At 33.8% G+C, this 22,740-nt stretch overlaps 2 protein-coding genes across 3 annotated transcripts; one reads left to right on the forward strand and one right to left on the reverse strand.

The window, feature by feature from the left end:
- The first annotated feature begins 10,358 nt into the window (after positions 1-10,358).
- Positions 10,359-15,280, forward strand: LOC115978279 (polygalacturonase At1g48100). The gene is made up of 7 exons (XM_031100302.1): positions 10,359-10,613; positions 10,778-10,909; positions 11,980-12,126; positions 12,285-12,311; positions 12,405-12,612; positions 14,306-14,496; positions 14,891-15,280. The coding sequence occupies exons 1-7, from the start codon at positions 10,359-10,361 to the stop codon at positions 15,278-15,280; spliced, it is 1,350 nt and encodes a 449-aa protein (XP_030956162.1).
- Positions 15,281-17,614: 2,334 nt separating this feature from the next.
- Positions 17,615-21,723, reverse strand: LOC115957095 (B3 domain-containing transcription factor VRN1-like). 2 transcript variants are annotated; one of them, XM_031075332.1, is made up of 6 exons: positions 21,572-21,723; positions 19,728-20,265; positions 19,349-19,518; positions 18,875-19,151; positions 18,468-18,796; positions 17,615-18,104 (listed from the first exon to the last, which is right to left on the reverse strand). In XM_031075332.1, exons 1-6 carry the CDS (start codon positions 21,680-21,682, stop codon positions 17,829-17,831), a joined length of 1,701 nt encoding a protein of 566 aa, XP_030931192.1. In that variant the 5' UTR covers positions 21,683-21,723; the 3' UTR covers positions 17,615-17,828. The 2 variants fall into 2 exon arrangements, with proteins under 2 accessions (XP_030931192.1, XP_030931188.1); XM_031075328.1 differs by having other exon boundaries at positions 19,349-19,521.
- Positions 21,724-22,740: the final 1,017 nt, after the last annotated feature.

Genomic DNA, 22,740 nt, shown 5'->3' on the forward strand with positions numbered 1-22,740 from the left:
CACTATCTCTAATAATCCCTCCTCCTCCTGCCCTGCCCGGGTTACCAAGAGAGGCCCCATCCGTATTTAATTTGCACCAATCTAAAGGAGGCTTTTTCCAGCTAACAGTACACACCACCTTGTTCCTGTGACAATTAAGCTTCCCCACACAGTAGTAAAACTCCAAAGCTTGGTTCTTACTAATTCTATGCAAGTTAGCATTGAAGGTAGTATTATTAAAAACCATTCCATTCCTTTGTTTCCATAAATTCCAAATGGCAATTCAAGTCTAAATCATTCCATTCCATTCCAAAAACCATTCCATAAATTCCATATAGCTCCACGGCACTAAAGAGGAATGAGGCACCTTACTTTGACAGTTAGTTTCCAGCCAGCAATTCAAGTCTAAATTAGAAAAGGAGCTAACCATTGTGGGGGGAATCTTAAGATTAAACCATAAATTTTTTTCCACCACACAATCTCTCAACAGATGGCTTATGATTTCTGGAAAATTATTGCACAAAGGGCAGCAACTATTAGTAATTATACCTCTCATAGTTAATTCAGCCCTTACAGGTAAGCTGTTATGCATACACAGCCAAAGAAAGCTGACAATTCTTGGCAAAGTGTCTATTTTCCAAACCCATTGACCTTGGAAAGGCACGGAATTTTGCTGAGCACCATTCAGCAAAGCATAGGCAGACTTGGTGGTGAACTCTCCATCCTTAGAAAACTTCCACATAATGACATCTTCCCCACTGTTAACTTGCCGCCTTGGGATAGCCTTAATCCTATCCTTGATACAAGGAGGTATCTCAAAGGACAAAACTTCCCACTTCCACTCCTGCATATGATCAAGGAGCAATTCAGAAAACTTCATATCAAACTCCTTCTGAGTTAAAGGGCCTTCAATCAACTCTCTCAAAGAACACCCCCTTATCCAACTATCAGTCCAAATTTTTATTCTTTCACCATTTCCAATCCCCCAACAAATTCCATCATTAAATGTTTGAAAACCAGCCTTAATAGCTCTCCAATTTGGAGAAGCTGGCAGCTTATCCGGGTCTCTAGCTCTCCTTCTCTCAACCGAACAATACTTCCTTAAGATCACTTTAGCCCATAAGCTTTTTTTTTTCCTGATACATTCTCCAGTTTAGCTTAGCTAATAAAGCCAAATTCTTAGCTCTAGTAGATTGAATCCCAAGACCTCCCTCATCCTTTGGCCTAATAATCTTGCTCCAACCCACCAAATGTAGCCTTCGCTTTTCACTGGTTGAACCCCATAAAAAATCTCGATTGATTTTATCTAATTTTTCACAAAGATAAGAAGGGAGGGTGGCAGCCTGCATTACATAGTTAGGGATGGATGACATGACCGACTTCACCAAAACAGACCTTCCTGCAAAGGATAAGAACCTTGCCTTCCAACCAGCCAGCTTATTCATAACCCTCTCAACTATAAAGTTTAGCCTATTCCTTGGGACCCCTTTATGCTTTATCGGAAACCCCAGGTAATTCCCAATATTGGTCGTAGCTTGTATTCCCAGTTTTGAGCAAACTTCTCTTTTTGTTTCAGCTTGCATATTGGGGGAAAAATAAATTCTTGACTTCTCTACACTTACTTTTTGACCTGACTCTTCACAAAACTCATCTAATACTTCCAAGATGGCTTCACATGCATCATCATCTACTTTGGCAAAGAGAATTAAGTCATCCGCAAAAAATAGATGGGAGATTCCTATATTATCCCTGGAGGCTTTTAAAGGTTTCCAAGCTCCTTCCATACATTTCTTTTCTATTAAATGTCCTAAATATTCCATGCATAAAATAAAAAGGTACGGTGATAAAGGATCACCTTGCCGAATCCCTCTTGAAGGATTAAACGACTCCAAGGCCCCTCCGTTAAACAAAATTGATATCTTAGTAGAAGAGACACAACTCATTATCACCTTAACAATATTTTGGGGAAAATGATAGGCCTGAAGAACCTTGTGAATAAAGCACCATTCCAACCTATCATACGCCTTCTCCAAATCTATCTTAATAGCCATATACCTTCTTTGCCTTTCTTCTCATCCAAAGCATAGAAGAGCTCTTGAACAATTAAGATATTATCTATTCCCTTCCTTCCGGGCACAAAGGCAGATTGGACAGGCGACACAAGCTTGTTTAATTGAGGTCTAATCCTTTCAACTAAAATCTTTGAAACAATCTTATAAACCGAATTACACAGACTAATCGACCTATAATTGTTTAGGGATTCTGGGCTTTTACACTTCGGAATGAGAGTCACAAGAGTATCATTGAGATAATCTGGGACTACACCATCCTTGAAAATATTCTTCACCTCCTTACAGATTGGATTCCCTGCTTCATGCCAAAAATGCTGAAAAAACCCAGCATGGAGACCATCCGACCCTGGGGCTTTAAACGGTTTCAAAGCCCACAACCCATTCCTCACATCTTCATCAGTAACTTCCCTCCCCATCCAATTTCTTTCAACTTCTGAGAGAAAGTTGCCTGAGAAATCAGCCACATAAGAGAACCTATAAGACATCTCAAAATCCGTGGAGTAGAGTTTTTTAAACCCATTCAAAATATGCTCCTGCACCACCTCTTCCTCTACAATCCATTCCCCCATGTTATCCTTCAAACACCTTATCTTATTTCTTTGCTTCCGAACAACAGTATTTAAATGAAAGTAAGAAGTGTTTCTATCCTCAAAGGTAGCCACAGTAATCCTCGACTTAAGGGCCCAAAACTCCTCTTCCTGGAGCAAAATAGAAGAATACTCCTCAATGAGTTGATTTTCAAGCCTCATAAGAGACTCATTCGGATTTTCAGCCAATGCCTTCTGAGTCCCCTGTAATCTGGCTAAAACTCTCTTTTTCTTCCCAAAAAGATTTTCAAAAACCTCAAAATTCCACTTCCTAGCCTTCCTAATAAAATCTGGAATGGCCATTTGTAACTAAGCTTCATTGGGCCAAGCTTCCTTAACAATCCTGTAAAAATCCTAATGAAGAAGCCACATCGTTTGAAAACGAAAAGGCCTCACCAGTCTATTCGCATTGGGTTTTCATAATTCAATCAAAACAGGATGATGATCAGAAAATGTCCTAGGGAGATGGGTAACTACTGCTTCAGGGTATAAAATTCTCCACCTAGGATTAGCAAAACACCTATCTAAATGTTCCAAAATCAAATCCGAAAGCTGCCTTTTATTAGTCCAAGTATATTTTGGGCCGGCAAAACCAAGGTCAACAAAATTGCAAGAATCCAAACAAGATTTGAATTCCAGGGCCCTATTTAAATTAATATGATTCCCCCCAAATTTATCCTCCCCACTAAACACTTCATTGAAATCTCCGATCATCAACCAAGGAAGATTATGTAACTGCCCTACCTCTTCTATGTTGGACCAAAGAATTCTCCGTTCAGCTAATCGAGGGCTAGCATAAATTGCAGAAATTAACCAAGAAAAGTTTGAAGCACATACCTTCACAGTAGCATGAATCTCCTGCTCCGTAGCTGAAAGAAGTTTAATATCCACATCCTTTTTTTTCCACAAAATCCATAAGCCTCCAGCATACCCAATAGTCTCTATTATAATAAAACCATCAAAGGGAAGTCCTTCAATGATCTTTTCTGCTCTACGTCCACCCACCCTGGTTTCCGTGATTACCATTATCGATGGAAGATGATTCACAGCCATCTCAAACACCCTCCTCTTAAAATCCGGGTTTAGTGCACCCCTGCAATTCCACATAAGAACATTCATCTTCGCACATTGATCCAAGGGAAATTCAGCTTGACTAGGATTCATTGTTGCAGCTTCGACCATACTCCATCCCAGCCTCCTTAACAACTCCGTCGAATGATTCCACTCCGGTTTCCATATCATCATGTGCTTCAATATTCCCACTATGTCTTCTCGGCAACATATCAACACATCGCTCTTCTCGATCGGAGCAAGTATTTGGATAAGCTTTAGCATCGGGTGGTTCCCCATCAAAGCTGCTGCCATTCCCCTCTGGTCCACTAGTCTTCTTTCCTGTATCACCCATCCGAATTCGTCGAAGTGGGGCACCACCAATGGCCTTCTCAGCTTGTTCAAGGCTTCGGCCTCTTCCTGTGAAATTAACGGAGTGTCCGTTATGAACCGCCACCAAGGATTGGGCGTCTGACCCCAGGCCGGATGATCCGGTAATAGTGTCCTCGATCTGCCGCTCCCTATGGTTAACGGAAAGATGCCCCGCCCTGCCTGACCCATCTCCGCCTTGCACCACTCCAACTCCTGCGTCGGCATTGACCTGATCTGACGGATTATCGCATTTGGCACCTCTATCAAACTGTTTCGGTGCCAAATCGCCCAACCACTCCTTGTTGAATTGCACCGATTCACTTGGTTTTCCTCCATTCTCCCTTATCTGCACACTCTTTGAAGAGGAAGCTCTCTGTGAAGAAGATGGGTGTTGTCTTTTCAAGGATTTTGATCCTTTCACTCCAATAGATCTACTGCCTCCTGTAATTGTGCCCGAAGAACCGAACTGAAACTTCCCATCAGTCCGCATCACGTCTTCTCCTTGTATCGGGCTCACCGCACTGGAGGTTCCTACAAGATTTCTCAAATCTTCATTCTGTGAAACTCCTTGGACAGAAACGTCCCTCTCATCACGTGCTTGGTTAGATAGATTGGACAACACCTTCCCTTTATTGGACTTGACTGAATCACCCTCATCTTTTTCCTTTCCATGGACAAAATTGCCCTTCTAGTTGACTTCTCCCTTATGATCGCTCCTTAAGGGAAATCTTGACCGTGCATTCCTAACTGAACTCTTTTTCCTTGTAACTAACATCCACGGACCAAAATTTGGATCCAATTGTTTGTCTTCCTCACTGGCTTGGTTCGGACTTTTCTCTGTTTCACTATCATTCCTATCCTTTTCCTTAATTTGGTAGCAGCAATTCTCTTATTTGTGCCCAAGTCGCCCACAGCAAAAACAAAGAGAAGAGATACCTTCATATTTAACTTGTTGCACCAACCTACCTATCCTGATGGATTTTATCAAGGGCTTCACCAGATCAATTTGTATACATAGCCTTGCGTAGCTTCCCCGTGATCCTGTGGCCGTGTAGGAATCAATACGAAGAACCGGCCCAATAATGCTACCTATTTCTTTCAGCACTTCCATATCATAAAACTCAATTGGCAATTTAGGGAACCTCACCCAAACTGCAACTGAAGTTAGATTATCTCCTGAGACTCTGAAATAAGGTTCCCAAGGCTTAATGGCCAAAAAATGCTCACCAATAAACCATGGGCCTCCACGTAATACTTTGTCATAATCATCTGCACAATAAAACTTAATTAAGAAATAATCTTTCCCAAGATTAACACAATCCATCCTAGCTGCAGGTTTCCACAAGGCATTGAGCTTGAAAGTGAGATAGCTATAACCAACAGTTCTACCAAACACTTTCACTATCAAGGCCTTTGACCATGGGGCTCTGATACGATCCTTGGTTTCCTTAGACAGCTTCACTTCCGCCATTCCTTCAATGAGAGGTTCAACTTCTGTGTCTGATTCCTCACCATCATCCCAGACAATATCCAGCTTAAAGGCTTGTTCATAAGCTCCAAGAATGTCTCCTACAAGTCTATCTTTGTAGCTTACAAAGTTCTTTTGTGGTGTAGATTGATTAACTCCACTGCTCTCTTTAAACTTCTTAACACTACGTCCTAGCTCATCTTCTTCCTCACTCGAACGTGGTGGGTCATTGCAATACTCAGCTTCCATTCTTAGAAGTCTGCATCAAATTCAAATATGCATGTGATGCATACATGTGATGCACACTAGATTATAATATTATATTTAATTTTAACATTGTCCCTCTTTCGACTTTCAAGGTGCCAAAAAGCAATAAATTTTCAACACAGTTGGAGCAAATAAACGTAAAAGACAAACCCTTCGTGTGCAATTGGGTAGAGATTAAATATGCGTTTGGTTTAGGATGAAAAATGAAAATTATTTCACTATTCAGCTTATTTTTGTTACTATTTATGGATTTCATTACACTTTTTGGCATTATTCATGGGTCTCACTATATTATTTCAATTAATTTTTATCTTTATCTACAGTACTTTCAACAATAATTTTTCAGTTTCAGAAAAATAGCGATATTCAAACACCCTAAAAATTAAAATTATTTTACTATTCAACTTATTTTTGCTATTATTCATGGGTCATACTATACTATTTCAACTAACTTTTACCTTTATCTACAGTACTTTTGACAATAATTTATCAGTTTCAGCAAAATAAGCGGTATCCAAACACACCATTCGTTATATTGTTTAGGACTACTAGATTAAAATATATAATCCGTACATATCTCAAGATTGATTAGAGTCTGTTTAAGATCCACTTATTTTGCTGAAACTGAAAACTTTTTACTGAAAGTACTGTAATTAGCTGAAATAGTACAGTGGGACCCATGAATAGTACCAAAAAGTGCAGTAGGACCCATAAATAATAGCAAAAATAAGTTGAATAGTAAAATAAGTTAGCAAAAATAATTTTTGCTAAACACACACTAAAGGTCTATTTAGATACCGCTTATTTTGCTGAAAACTGAAAATAATAAAAAAATTATTAAAAAATTACTGTTCACTCTACGATTACTTTTTATATGCCTTGGTGCACTATTCATTTCCCATGAACAATGCACCAGGCGCTGGTAAAAAAAAAAAAAGAAAAAAAAAACTGAAAACGCAAAAAACGCCAGACACAGGAATTAGTATCCAAACACATACTAAGTGTTTGTTTGGATAGGAATTATCCTGCGTCTGCGTTTTGAGTTTTCATGTTTCCTTCTTTTTTTTTTTTTTTTTTTTTAGCAGTGATTTTTGACTTTTTCATTCGTGCATTGTTCACAGGACCCACAACCACTTTATTCAGAAAAAAAATATTAAAAATGGGTCTCACAGTACTATTCACACATTTAAAAATTATTTTGTTACAGTGTTTTCAGTTTTTAGCAGAATAAGCTGTATCCAAATGGACCTTAAGAGTCCCAAATTTGATGAAATCTTCCTCTAATTAGAAAACCTACTTATCATGACTTGCAAGTAGCATTTTGCCATTATACATATATAGGACCTATATATTCTATGAAGCCTAGCCACCTATGAAATTTCAAACTTCAAATATTATGCTATTATGCTACGAAGCCTAGACAAACATACAAATCAAATATTCAAGCCTAAATATAGGAAGAAAAATAACGAAAAAGTCTTAAGTGTATAATATAACTTATCTCACATTCCTTTAACATTTACGATAACTTTTAATTAGAGGTTGTGGTGTTTTTGTGTAAAAATCTCATTCATTATCTCTTGCGTGTGTTTAGTTTGATTGTTTGAAGCCAACTTATTTGTTTAAACTTTAAAGTCACTTTTGTCTCATAAAAAATAAAATTGAAGTTACGTCCATAAGATTTTCTTAACAATTCATAGGTAGCGGATTGTTATTGACTTGTAACTGAGTCTATTATTGACATCACTTTTTTATTATTTAATAACAACTTATCATTTAGAATTTGTTGTGAAAATGTTGTAGATATAATATTTCAATAAAAAAAAAAAAGCCAAATACCTGATCATGAATTTTTTCATCCTTTCTAAATACAGTTAGCATTCTTTGTCATATGATTCAATATTTCTTACAAGTTAAGTTATGCAGGTCACTGTTCGAATTCAGTTTACAGTTGACACACAAATTTGCTTGTGAATGGGAAATTTCCCAAAGAGGGAATGACAAGCAATATGAAACTAATCATCAAACTTAGATATCTAGCTAGGCTCAAGCATATGCTGGAAATAGAACCAGATCAACTTGGAAATATTAAAGAATATATATTGATATAAATAGTTAAATACCAATTGTCTAGATCATAGGTCAACATTGTTGTGAGATAAAATTCAAGCTCACATGTGATTACCTAAAAAAAGTCTAAATGAATAGGTTCAATCGAGGAACATGGAATTTGTTAAAGAAGCTACAAACCGTAGAATCTACTCTACGGTATGGTCTATGGGTTGCATCAAGCTCTTTCTATTAACGTGGCGTGATCAGTGTAACTTTGAAATTCTACATCTACTACTCTATTTCAAAAATTGCGTCTTGTAGGGGAAGTAATGTTGGTTCTTTTTGCTGTTGCTTCATGTGATTTTGAGCAATGTATTTGAAAATATGGTTGCTCACTATTCTAGAATAAAAGCAATCTATACTTTTTCTCGTGAGTTCTAAATTCTAGATCTCAATCTCAATGAGAAAGTTAACAGACACAAAAATTTGACACTGATCGGTGTGGTGTGAAACTTTTTATTTATTTATTTAATTATTTATTTTATTTATTTGTAGCATTGCTCAATTTCAATAGGTGATAATAACATTGATTCCTTTTTACTGTAGAAACCCCAATCCCTAAAGCCATGGCATGATTTCTGGATAACCGATTTAACGGTTTTCTTTGATAAACGAGACTCACATGTAACTGTCACTTTCACAAAGAATGACTATTTTAAATCTGAAGGAATAAGCTAGTAGGATGTTCCACAATTAGATCTTTCTATGTCATTACAATCTCATTAATTAATATATAAACGTTTATTCTAAGATTTTGCCTTGTCCCCTGCCACTTTTAATGGCTTTGCATGTAAACTTTGATCCATTTACGTGGGCCATTGTGTTCGAGAATTTTTCTTTTAGGAACCACTTGACCTTTTGAGAATCTTTGGAATGATTTATAGGAGAGAGAGAGATAGATGAGAATATGAGATTGCTTAAGCACTATTGGGTGCACGCATGAATATCACGATTTAGGATTTGAATAAGATAAGAATAAAGAAACCGGTTATGACTCATGGTAATGTGTGCATGACGTTGCCTGAACCTAGCTAGCTAAATTTTGGTTCAACAAGCAAAGCCAACAGCAAATATATGACAAATTATGTACCATACGAATGTGCATGTATTTCAAAGTCAGATATACAATTTAACGTGTACAAAAAGTACAAGTAATGATAAGAAAAATTATCCATTTTCATCTTAAAAACCCTTAGAATCTATTAAGATTTCATCATTAATTCTACTTACGTGTAAAATTGTGAAGTTTTAAAAACTTATGTAACAATAAGTTCAATTTTATAAATATAATTTCAAGTTACGTCTCATCTAACTTTAAGTTATACTTCTTCCCCCATTTATGGTGTATATCAAATGAATTTTTTTTTTTTTTTAGGCGGGATTTCAAATTGAATATTCTCTATTTAAGTTTTTTTTTTATAAACTTTTTAACATTATAAATCTACAAAATACAAAATTAATTTTATATAATATTTATGTAAGGGACAAATACATAATACATTTCTGAAAATCCCCCAAGACAAAACCTGAGTATATATACTTTGAAGGAAAATGGAAAAAAACACAGTAAAATTCTCTGACCATAATTAATAATTTATGCCTTGATCCAAAATAGCTAAAACTTAAGATGAGATCACTCACGCTGATTGGAGATTTAAGTCATTCAGACTTGAAATATTGTGTTGCGGCCCCACTATTATGATAGTACGTAATAAGAGAATATCAGACAAGCAAATGATAGAAGTGTAATGTGAAATCAACATATTGTACCCCTAATTAGCGGGTTGACTAATTTTTGAGACTGGAGACATCATAACATATTGTACCACCAAATTATTGTAACAACAACATACATGTTGTAACTCATAATATGCCACAAGTTTTTGAGTTTTTACAGCTTTATATGTAATTATTCTAATATATACATATTTTAATTAAATTCAAATTTCATTATATTTTATAACCCTTCATTAAAATCTTGACATATCATATTTACTTTGAATGATGGAACATAAAAAAATAGTACAAAAAATTTATATTCAGATTCCATATAAAAAAACAATCACAATAAATGCCTAATGGTAGAATACATTACTTTGGGACTCATAAAACCAACAACTTCACATGACTCAATAAGTACGCGATATGAGTTAAAAAAAACATGTAGATGAATCACTATGTAAAGGGTTTGAAGAATATTCCTCCAAACCAATTTAGATGTAAACTTTTTTTCAAATCAGCAAGTCACTAAGTATCAACCATACAAATAATGAAAAGTAAGACAGCTTAGAATAATGAACAAAGTCTACCTCATGTGTGCATAGTGCCTCAAGCTTTGCACCTATAAATAAAAACCCAAATCATGTAAGAAATTCATTAAGCGTATAAAATTATTTCTTTAAGGCTATTGACATTGTGTCCCTCATCTCTCTCTCTCTCTCTCTCTCCAAAATGAATAGGTTTAATCTGAAAGACCTTACATTGATACTTTTCATTGCATTTTATGTATGGTCTTCAAGCTTTGAGAATTGCTGTGCTAGAGAAGGCAGGCAGTACTGGAGGCAAAGCAGCAAGGCTGTCCCAGCTTCTGTGCTTGTAAAGAAACCAAAAGGTTATAACCATGCTGGCCGCAGAATGTTAAGCTCAGCCATCTTTAATGTATTAGACTATGGTGCTAAAGGTGATGGACAAACTGATGACACAAAGGTGTGCATGATCTTATAAAAAGCTTCACATTTTGCTTCATGGTTCATTATGAATAATTATATTATATCTTCTATTTTTTTTATCATCGATGTCCCTCAATATATATTTTAAATTACTCATTCAGTTGTGGTAAATGAATGCTAATCTCTTTTAATGCAAGGCAGGCATTTGAAGCAGCGTGGGCAGCAGCTTGCAAGGTCGAGGCATCAACAATGGTTGTTCCATCTGGGTCTGTTTTCTTCGTCCTGCCAATCACTTTTTCGGGGTCTAGTTGTGAACAAAACATTGTCTTTCAGGTAAGTTACAAAAAAAAAACATTGTCTTTCAGGTAAGTTACATATTGTCTATGTTTTTTTTATTTTGAAGGCTAGTACATTTTTTCAACCCCACATTTTATTGGGGTCTGATCTCCCTCCCTTAATTAGTTCTAATTAATCACACCACAGCAGAACAGCGATGATAGAGTCGCCTCCAAAAGCCCGAAAGTCGCCACCAGAGTCACTAATAGCAAAATAGCTAAATTGACTCCAAAAGGGATTCTATATAAATTTTACCGTATAAACTTTTATAAATTGATGTGTTAATTTTTAAGTATAAAATAATAAAAAATATATTAAAATATTTTATATATTATATTGATGTGATAATAATTATATTAATTAATTAATTTTGTAACAATAATACTATAGCATGTATAATTTTTTCAGATGACAAGACCTTTTTCAGTCAGAAAAAGAAAAAGAAAAAAAAAGATGAAAAGATCTTTTTGAGTCCCACAAAAGCGGTCTACAAAAGTAATGACTAACAACATTCCTTTTCCATTTTTGTTTTACGTCTTTTGCTTTTTCTTTTTTCTTAATTTTTTTTCATTTTCTTCATTAGTATAGGAGGAAAGGTAGCAATATCTCAACATATATGGGTCAAAGTCAAGGATATAATAAAAATGCCTCATCTTACATGACCGGCCGGTCCGGTCTTACCTCTCTTCACCTCACACCAATTTTCCCTGTTTGAAGAGGTGATGGGATGGGGGTAGATTTTGCTCACCTTATCTTGTCTCGTTCAGAACAAAATATACATACATTTACATATACATACAAACATATATATAGAGGTATACCATATTTCAAAACATTTCTCTCTCTATTAACAATATTATGTTCGTCGTTCCCTTTTCTCTCTCATATCGGCTTTATAAATTATACCTTAAGACTCATCTCGCCTCTAACGTGCCTTGCTCTCATCTGCATGGGAACCCCGTCATGAAGAGGAGACAAATATATCCATAATTTGAGCTTGTCCTTTCCTGATGTCATCCCTATTTATTGATACATACATTAATATTAATTTATGAAATACCATGCAGTTGGATGGCAAAATCATAGCCCCTACAAGCTCTCAAACTTGGGGTTCAGGTCTTTTACAATGGCTAGATTTTACAAATCTTAAAGGGTTTACAATCAAAGGTAAAGGTATCATTGACGGACAAGGTTCAGTCTGGTGGGGTGACTCGGTAAGTCTCTACATTATATGTCAAGTCAAACAAACAAGGCCATTGCTTTTTCTAATTTTAAATAGTAACACTCACATCTAAATTCTTTTTTTTTTTTTTTTGAGAAAAAACACATCTAAATTCTAATTATTCTACCGTCTATAAAACTTTTTCTATAGGGGAATATGCCAAGCACCAAACCAACGGTAAGAATATTTTCCTATACTAATCCTCATTTCACAATATAACAATGATATTAGACCTTGAATATTGTTGGTTATATATATTTTGATATGCAGGCACTCAGGTTTTATGGAAGTGATGGTGTGACAGTCACTGGCATAACTATTCAAAATAGTCAACAGACCCATCTCAAATTCGATAGCTGCAAAACCATTCAAGTTTATGACATAAATGTTTCATCCCCTGGTGATAGCCCTAACACAGATGGGATTCACCTACAGAACTCCCAAGATGTGGTCATTTACAGCACCACTCTTGCATGTGGTAATTTCAAATTTCTCAGTAGGGTATAGTTTCATCTTTATCCACAACACAAACACTGCTATGAATGGCTAGTTGCTCTAAGGACTAGGGCTGAGTCAGGAACATAAAGAAGTTGAATATCCAAGTCAACTATTCAAGCACAAAAATAACAAAGATGTAACACCCCCCCCCCCCCCCCCCCCCCCAAACCCCACAAAAAAAAAAAAACAAACAAACAAAGCAAATTGAACATACAAAGCACAATTTATTCTAGTAATGGACCTTTTTTTAATGAGAATTATTGGATTTGAATAAGATCAAAGTTCAAATAACACTTTGGTTTTTCCCACGAAAATATCTAAAGTTCAAAATTTCATCCTTTCTTATAAGTATCGAATTATGAAAAAAAACAAAAAAAACAAAAAAAAAAACTCTCTTATAAGTATCGAATTATGAAAAAAAAAAATTAAAAAAAATAAATAAATAAAGTTCAAACGTCGTCATCAAATTGTACGTATGGGGTTTAATATGGTGACTTAGAATTTTGCCGAAACTATTGTACAATGTCAAAAGTCAAAAGTCAAAACTAGTGTTGTAGATTGTCTTATGGATTTTTTTTTTTTTATGAAAGAAAAATAGGGTGGAAGGCAACTTGAATTGACGTCTTTAATGGTTAAATATTTAAGAAAGTATAAAATCTGGACTTTCATATTCTAATTAATAATACTTCAAAAATCAATATTAATATGCATGTCAATATATCTTTGATTTTAATTTCAATAACATCTAGATATTATTTTATGTATTACCTTAGCAATTAAAAAAGTTACATGCATGTCTTATTATGTTGATTGTTGTGCTTTTTATAATATGTTAATTTTTTTTTTATAAGTAGAAAATGTTAATTAAGAGTGTATTTGAATACCACTTATTTTGTTGAAACTGAAAAATTATTGCTGAAAGTACTGTAGATAAATGTGAATGTTAATTGAAATAGTACAGTGGGACTTATGAATAATGCCAAAAAGTGCAGTGAGACCCATAAATAGTAACAAAAATAAGCTGCATAATGAAATAATTTTAATTTTTAAGTACAACCCAAACGCACACTAAGTCAGTAAACCTACATAAAAATTCCTAATTAGGTAGATGGTTGAAATTTTCATAAAATAAAAAGGCTAAAATTGAATTTAGTTCATTGAACTTTAATTGTCACATTACTCCATAAAATTTAATTTTTGTCAATTTAATATGTCCCTCACCCTATCAATCTGATCCTTTTGTTCAAATATGTTAGCAAATAAAATGGTTTGAAAAAAATATTTAGGGGACGATCTGAAAATGTTACCTTGACAACCAATATCTGTAGTCAAGGTAATTTAATTAACATCCAGACTAATATTATTAAGCGTGCTAACCTTGGTAATGGATATTAACACAAACACGTTAATTACATTTTCAAAGTCTAACAAAAGTACAAATGTGCGATTCACATATGTGGGGAACCTTAACTTTGTCCTAGTTAAGAAGAAAAAGGCCAACCATAATTAGGCGATTAAATCTCTTCATAAGTGAGTTCTTTAAATTTCCCATCATAGAATATAGCAATGAATTTAAGGAAGATAAATAACAGTAATAAACACAAATTCGAAATTTTGATACCTCTACAAGTCTACATAGAGGCAACTCGAATAACTTCTATTGAGTTCTGCAGGAGATGATTGTGTTTCCATACAAACTGGATGCTCAAATGTATACATTCACAATGTCAATTGTGGACCTGGACATGGAATCAGCATTGGATCACTAGGGAAGGATAACACTAAAGCCTGTGTGTCAAATGTCACTGTTCGAGACATAAAAATGCAGAATACAATGACTGGAGTCAGAATAAAGACTTGGCAGGTATAAAAATACATTCCATTTTCTTTCCTATTTTTTGACAGTCTTACGTGGTAGTTTATAAAAGTATACATGTATATTAAATCACACGATTCATTAAATCATTTAAATAAGTTATATGACTAAAACACATGTGGATAATTTTATAAGTTGTTGTGCAAGTAGTAGATTGAAGGAACTTCAATTCTTCCAAATTGGTTTAGAGAAATTTTTTATCAGAAACTGACATGTTAATTTTTAATCACACCAATAAAAAAAATGATTTGTTATGTTGTTCAAAATAACCTTTAAATTTATTATGACTAGCCAGTTTGGGCATTCAATATATATGCTATAAGTTAGCACTAGACTCACACATGGACTTATTAATAGTCATATATATTGTTTTGCAATGCAGGGAGGGTCAGGCTCGGTACAAGGAATTATGTTCTCCAACATTCAAGTTTCTGAAGTTGAAACTCCCATAATGATTGACCAATACTACTGTGATAAGAGCAAATGTCAGAATGAAAGCTCAGCTGTGGCAGTGTCAGGCATAGACTATGTAAATATACAAGGAACCTACAAAGTAAAACCTGTACATTTTGCATGCAGTGACAACGTGCCATGCACTGGTGTCTCTCTAGCTACAATTAACCTAGAAGCTGCTCAAGAAAACCAATCAAGTAACCCTTTTTGCTGGGAATCATTTGGAGAATTAAGAACTACAACTGTTCCTCCAATTGATTGTTTGCAAACTGGCAAGTCACCAATCGCCAAAGCTCAGTCTACTGTTGATTCTTGCTGAGCTTAGCCTAAATATATATATATATATATATATATTAGGACAAAAAATATTTGAATATTTCTCTAGGGACGTGCTGCTTATTAGTTATTTCTCATACCCAACTTCCTATCAAATTAATCTAGACTGTACACCAAGTAATGAATGATTCAAGTGGATCAGCATACAATATTGTTATTTCTATATATACGTAGTGCCGGCTCAATGGGTGAGCCAAATAGACAACCGCCTAAGACCCTAAATGAAAAAACACTCCTAAATTTTTACGAATAGAGATATTCGTATACTAATAGATGTATTAATTAAGCCTTAAATATTCATCAATAAATAAAAAGTTGTTGTTTTTTATCAAAGAAAAACTAGTTAAAGAAAAATGTTTTCATTAAATGGGTCAATCATTTAATCTCTCACACATAAATGTTAAAAGAACTCATTAATCTTACATTAGTAAATAAATTTATACTCAAATTTTATTTAGAGATATCAAATATATAACTTTATTAAAATTTTCAATCATAATTTTTTAGTATTTGGTTACTTCATTCAATAAATGGTGTTTATTTTAGTTGTATAGTAATTGAGTAATGCGATAGGTTCATTTTAATATGTAATTTAAAAATAAAAAAAAGATTTTAGATGTAATAAAAAATAAAAAATAAAAACCAAAAGTTAAATAAATATTTTATTAATATTCAAAGTATAAGAATATAACTCACTTAAAAGAGTTGCCTTAGACCCCACAATACCTTGAGTTGGCCTAATATACATATAAAAGAATGTATACCACTTCATTTTATTTACATGTGTTTTCCAAACATCTCCTACTGGCAAAGCATTTTCTCGCACAAATGCAGCCCAAACAAGAGAGAAGTCATATGATGAACATGAGCATGAATAATTGTGTAACTTCACAGGCCATAATCGGTCCACGGAGCATCACGTACAGTGCGTGCACTGCCTTTGGCATATTCCTTGATAAAGCCTTCTTTTTGGTAAATGGCAAGTGGTTGATAAAGCCACAGTACATCCTGCACAAAAGAGAACAGAAGATATTTCAAAAATATATAGTTTATTAGTGAGTGTAGAACCCATTCCATGAAATGCAAGGTTTTTTTTTTTTTTTTTTTTTTTTTTTTTTTTTTTTTGAGGTGCCTTCGGATGTTCATCAGCTTATTTTGTTTATTTTGTTCACTAGTGTAAAAAACTAAAAATATAGTAGTACCTTGAAAAGGATGATGCTTGAAAAAAGTGTGCCTTCTCTTTTAAGATGAAAAGTTGAACCTAATAGGTCATAACAATAATATTATTTTTTGGATTTTGTTAATAAATGCTCCAAGCAGTGATTAAAATGCAATTAAATAATAATTGTATACATTTTTTAATAACTAAAATCAAAATGTAGAAATATATTTTAAAAATAAATAATTTAACTATAGTTGTAGCCTTACATGATAAAATAAATATTACTACATATTTTGAAAATCTAACTGTTGAATTACAAGTTCTTTATGCTCTCAATACACATGTCAAATTTTATGTCAATCAAATACCATTTACTATATGATCTATAAATTTATACTTTATACATAATTTTAAACTACAAAAACTTGCAATTTGATAATAAAATTATTGATCTTTAATTTTTTAAAAATTTTACAAACATAAAATATATAAGAAGAAGATATAATCTAATTGTGAATTTGTCAAAATTCACCTCTAATAAAAAAAAAAATTGAGTAAATAATTAACCTTAGGCTACAACCAATTTCATACCAAAACTTTTTTCTTAAAAAAATACGGAATATTACAATGAATTTATACGTATAAACCAATAAATAATTAATATGTGTATTTAGAGCATTCGTTAATCGGACCCAGCATCATCCATGTAGGACCATTATACAAATGTCAATGAAGTGATTCTATTGTTCACAATGGTGTTGCAATATATTGTGATTTCTCTTATGTAGAAGGAAATCATATATATATATATATATATATATATTTTGATTGATTTGATAGTTATTTTTGAAATTTTATAGACCAAATTAAAAAATAGGCAAACTTGATAAAAATACCGTTTACGAAACATATTTTGTGCCACATGCTGCTTGAACATTGATTTGAAGCATTCATCAATTGGTAGTAATTTCATGGACTTTGTTAAAGAAATGTGAACCATTCACTCTTTGCAACGTTTGAAATCAAGTGGCAACAGCTCATTTTGCAAGCAACTAGTTAGCCAAACCATAACAACCTGACCAAAATTCTAACAATAGCTAGTGATGAAAATTGTGCCTTTAATCTTTCCTCCCCATTTTTTCTGGTGTGCCTTCAATAAGGGTCAAGATTGTTGGACAAAATATACAAACCCTAATGATAGAAGTCCCTAAAAGGCCAGGGCTGTAGATATAACAAAACATCAACCTTGATTCTAACCAATCCAAAAACAAAAAAAGGGATAAAAAGGTCTTGAACAGAGTAGTAGCAAAATAATAAGCTCCCAAGATGAAACATAATGCATTATTTACAATGCAACATTAGTAACCACTTAATCAAGGCATCTGAAAATGTGGACTTTTAACACAACAACGTCCTTTATAATCAGCTCAAATACGCAAACATCTCCTACTCGCAAAGTATTTTCTGTTGCAAATGCAGGCCAACCAGCAGAAAACTTACACGATGAACTCCGGTTCATTCCTTCATAAGCACATAACTTCACAGGCCATAATCGGTCCACAACCTGGAGCTTCACAGTGAGTACACTTCCTTTGGTGATAAAGCCTTTTCTCAATAAGTAGTTGAAAATGCCATGGGGTAAACACTGTACAAAAAAAATAAAGGATATTTCAAAAATAGTATAACCCAATTGAATGAAAAGCAGTTTTGAGGCAATAATATTATTTGTTACGCTGATGGTTGAAGGGCAGTCATATGGATGCCAGTGATTTGATTATATTGTTCATAATGACTTTACATTCTTATGTGATTTCCTTCTACCTAAGATGATACTGTTAAATATAAATTAAACTTTATTTCCCTTAAAAACACAAAGAAGCAAACATCATTGCCAACTTATGTCTAGCAACAACTCTCTGCTACATGCTTTCTAATTAATCTATGAAAAATCGAAGTTAATAGGAGTCGCATTTCTAAAACCCAATAAGATGTTCAGCTGAAAGCTTACCATACCACCCTTACGAATGTATGATGGTTGCATGATAACCATGGAAAAGGGATTATCTGATTTAAAAGCATTGGCTCTCACAAGATTTTCAGCTTTTCCATTAGTAGTCATCAATTCTTGCTTCTTCTCAAGAGCGTTATATTCTTGGTTCTTCACAAGAGCCTTAGCTTTTAGCCTTCTCCGATTGGTAGACATGCCTACATCACCATCTTTCGCAGGACATTGGTCACAAGATAAAGACGCATCATCCAGATTGCAATCAGATTCAGGTTTAACTAACGGGCTGCTTTTGCATCCTACTCGATTTCTTCCAACCCCATGATCTGATCCTGAAATGACATGAAAATATGAAGTCATTCACTTGAAATTAATAGTAAACAGGCTTACAAAATCAACCAGTTCCTTACCATTCAACAGGGGGCAATCAATATCATTAGCAGCCCGGAAAATGGCCACTTTAAAAGCAACTTCAACGCCATTAATTAGCTCAAAGATACAAACATCACCTACTTTCAAGTTATTGTCTCGAGCAAATTTCATCCAACCCAGCCGAAACTTAGCCTTTGTTTGTGCTTTGTAAAAACTAAACATAACAGACCAAGTTCCTCCATTAAAAGACCGAAGGATGACAAATTCACCACTCATCTTCCTCATGTATTTTTTCGCAAAGCTGGATGATATACTCTATAAAAGATAAAAAACGAAAAGGGTAATAAGGAAGATTTCTCCTTTTAAGCCAACAAATAAAGGAAAAAATGCTTTTGGTTTTGCTCTACAAAGGAAGAACCAGTTTGTATCTTTGTTCTCATGCTAATGTATGTCATCTAAAAAGTGAAGTCAACAAATTTTTGAGCCTGCACATTTTTGAACTAGAAGCTTACCAATGAATTCCCCGGGTAAACATATGATGGCTGCATGACAAGCATGAAAAAAGGATTCTTAGATTCAAAAGCTCTAACTCTCTGAAGAGCTCTATCTTTCTCACTGGCAGACAATGTCTTCTCAATAACCTCAGATTTTGGGCATCTCTTTGTAGCTCCATTGCATTCTTCTGCTGAAAAATGAGGTTCAGTTAGGGGCTATAAAAAACATGACACTGTTATACTTTCACAGTCGTTCACATCTGCTATTTCACACTAATCCACAAGTGCTATGGGAATGTTCACATTTTAAGCACATAGAGTGGATGTGAAAAAAAGAGCAGTGAAATAGTAGATGTGTGAGAATCAAAACCCCTAAACAAAAGTGTAAGATTCAAACCTTTTGATTCTCGCCTAGTAAAAGATACTCCTGCATTCATTTTTGATTTCTCTAACACTGACCCTTTAGATTTAGTGAGTTCATGTCTAAAATGTGTATCCCCTGCTTGCAAAACAGAACTTCTTGGATTGGTTTTTGCCCTTTTTTGCGGTAGAGGGCATGGTAATGGTGATTTCTCCCTTGTTTTTCGGCTTGGCATAAAGCCATCCATGATTTCAAGAGAGTTATCAATATCATCCCTCTCAATGTCTTCCATCCTGCGAACTTGGTGTTGGTCATCTAAAGGATAGTCTATTTCTGTTGCAGTGGCATCAAATATGAGTACATAAAAGCGTGAATTTCCTTCATATCTGAAAACTAGCAAGTGCCCCAGGGTTAGAGCATGACACGTTGCAAATTCGCACCAACCATTTTGAAACCAAACCTCCCCATCGCGTTTTGTCATCTTGACTTTCCATTTTGTACCATTTGAAACCGTAAGAAATGCCATATTTGACAGATCATTTCCATATTTGCTTATAAACTTTTTTGGAATCCGCTGTAAAAAGAATCTCCATAACATAAATGCAGGCTTTGTAAATAAACACATGCAATCAATCAAGCTCTATTCTCCTTGTGCAGTCAGTACCATTACAGGAAAAATGGATTTAGTCTTTCTTTTTATTAATACTTTAATAATAATTCAAAGAAGATACTTAGAAAAAAATTTGAAGTGGCGTTTCAAAGGGGGGAAATGGTTTACAGAGTAGGGAAAATTAAAAGAAATTTGAAGAAGGAAAAAAAAAAAAAAAAAAACCAGACAAAAACCATATAGACAGTCCCAGATAGTGTCATTCTGCAGATAACATTCTGGTGATACAGCAACACAGTAAACGACCTGCAGCCTGCCTAAAGAGTTGAGTCACACGACATGTAGTTCAGTGAGGGATGATTAGTGTCAATTCTGTTAAGAATGAGAAGCCACGTGTCCTGTATTAATTGGTGCTTAGAAAATCTGTTAGTCTGTGAGTATTTTCCGCTAAGTTAGTTAGAGTTTGTTAGGGAAAAATAATTTTATAGCTACAAATAATTTTATAGCTACAAAAATAGTTTCCCGGAAAGATGTAAAAAAATAAATACATCAAAGCTGGTAATCTTATAGTGTGAATAATAATACAATTCAATAGTATATTGAACTCAGATATTCTCTATAGAATAGCTCTCGTTTCACCAGAAAGATGTAAAAAAATAAAATAAAATCTCATGGGATATTTTGTTCCACTATATTAAAAACTCGAAAAATCCAAGGCTACAGCCATAACCTACGCGCATTACAAAAGGGCAGATTTACATGACTACATGTCACATAGAATTAACTCCTACTATTTGCTTGTACTGTTTTCTTCTACTATTCTTGTTGTGTAGTCAAAGAAGGATTAAGCCTTTTTTATTTTATTTTATATTATTACCATTATTATTGTTAAAAGAATATAATGATTGAATAAAAAGAACTGACGTGTTATGTGAAAAAAAAAAAAAAAAAAAAAACCCATTACAGGTTTACCTAGTGGATTATAAAGACATTGAAAAAATATACAGTCCGAAAAGAAGAAAAAAGAACTCATGGCCTAACTTGTTCCAATATACTACTCCTTAATCAAAACAGTAGCCTTACCTAGGCATTACAAAATGAAAGCTTCCATGACTACATGCATGTTACATGGAACCAAGTTCACGGATTTGCTTGAACTTGGGCACCAACAAATGTAAATTTTCAAGAATCACAAATAAATAAGACCAAGTGGACGTCGACGTTAATTAGCATATGATTTTGAGAGAGAAAGAGATCATGAAAGTGTTCTTACTAGCTTTCCTTCTTGAAGAGTTTGAGGCATAACAATCTTGAAAAAGTGTGGAGCCTTTGTGGTAAGATCAGCAGGGCCATCCTCATTGCCTCTCCGCCATTGAAAAGTCATAGTTCTAGTTGAAGAAGTTGGAACTGTTTTTTGCTGAGAAGTTGAACTTTTAGATGCTTCTTAGGTTGAGTACTAAAATTTAACACATAAAAGCGAATAGTAATAGACTAATAGTGCCTGAATCGTTGGCCTTTGTGCTCTTTTTTTTTTTTTTTTTTTTCCAGAGGCCATTAAAAAGAGTAGGTAGAGTAATGAAAATCCAATTAAAGCGTTGTCAATTCAAGCAAATCAATCCCAGGTGGGAGCTAAAGTGAAGTTGCAATTGTAATAATCAATATTTATTACCACCTTCCACCGGTCTGCTCAACGTAACATCCCGTTTAATTAACTAATTAAACCTTCTAGCGAAATGGCCAATGGGGCAATACCATTTAAGCCTATAGGACTTAGACGCCAAGTCCAACTTGCCTTAAAAGTTTTCTAAGGACTTAAAAATTGTGAAAAAAAAAAAATATAATTGTAGAATGTTAATTTTTCTTTTTAAAGAAAAAATATTAGATAAAAAAGAAAACCTAACTCATAAATTGTTGTATAAGACAAAGAAAAGACCGCCACAAACCCTGATATATATATATATATATATATTTGACTCTACAGTCTATTTAAAATATACGTGTTGTAGATTTCTAATCATGATCTCCTAGTTAGAATAGAATTAGTGACGGAACTTGAAATTTTTTTTTTTTTGAGCGGCCAAACTAAATATATTATTTTAAAAATTAAATCTAAAGAGTAATACACATATATATAATATTTATTTATTACTTATACATACATGGTACATGGAATATGGATAGATTAAATGTTTAAAATTTTGATTTAACACGTGATATTTTCTTATGTAAACAAAAATATTTATATCAAATAAGTCTTTCTTTTCCTTTAAAAAAATGTTTTTTTTTTTAATTTTTGTGGAAAAAAAAGTAGGCCTAATAAAAATAAAATATAATTGATGTACTTATAATATTCACTAAAAACACTTTAATTTGATGAGCTATATATAACAAAAAAGTAATTAGAGAGAATCAAAAAACATTAGTCAACTATATAAATGTATT

This window comes from Quercus lobata, chromosome 2 (assembly GCF_001633185.2).
Source record: "Quercus lobata isolate SW786 chromosome 2, ValleyOak3.0 Primary Assembly, whole genome shotgun sequence".
Lineage (NCBI taxonomy): Eukaryota > Viridiplantae > Streptophyta > Magnoliopsida > Fagales > Fagaceae > Quercus > Quercus lobata.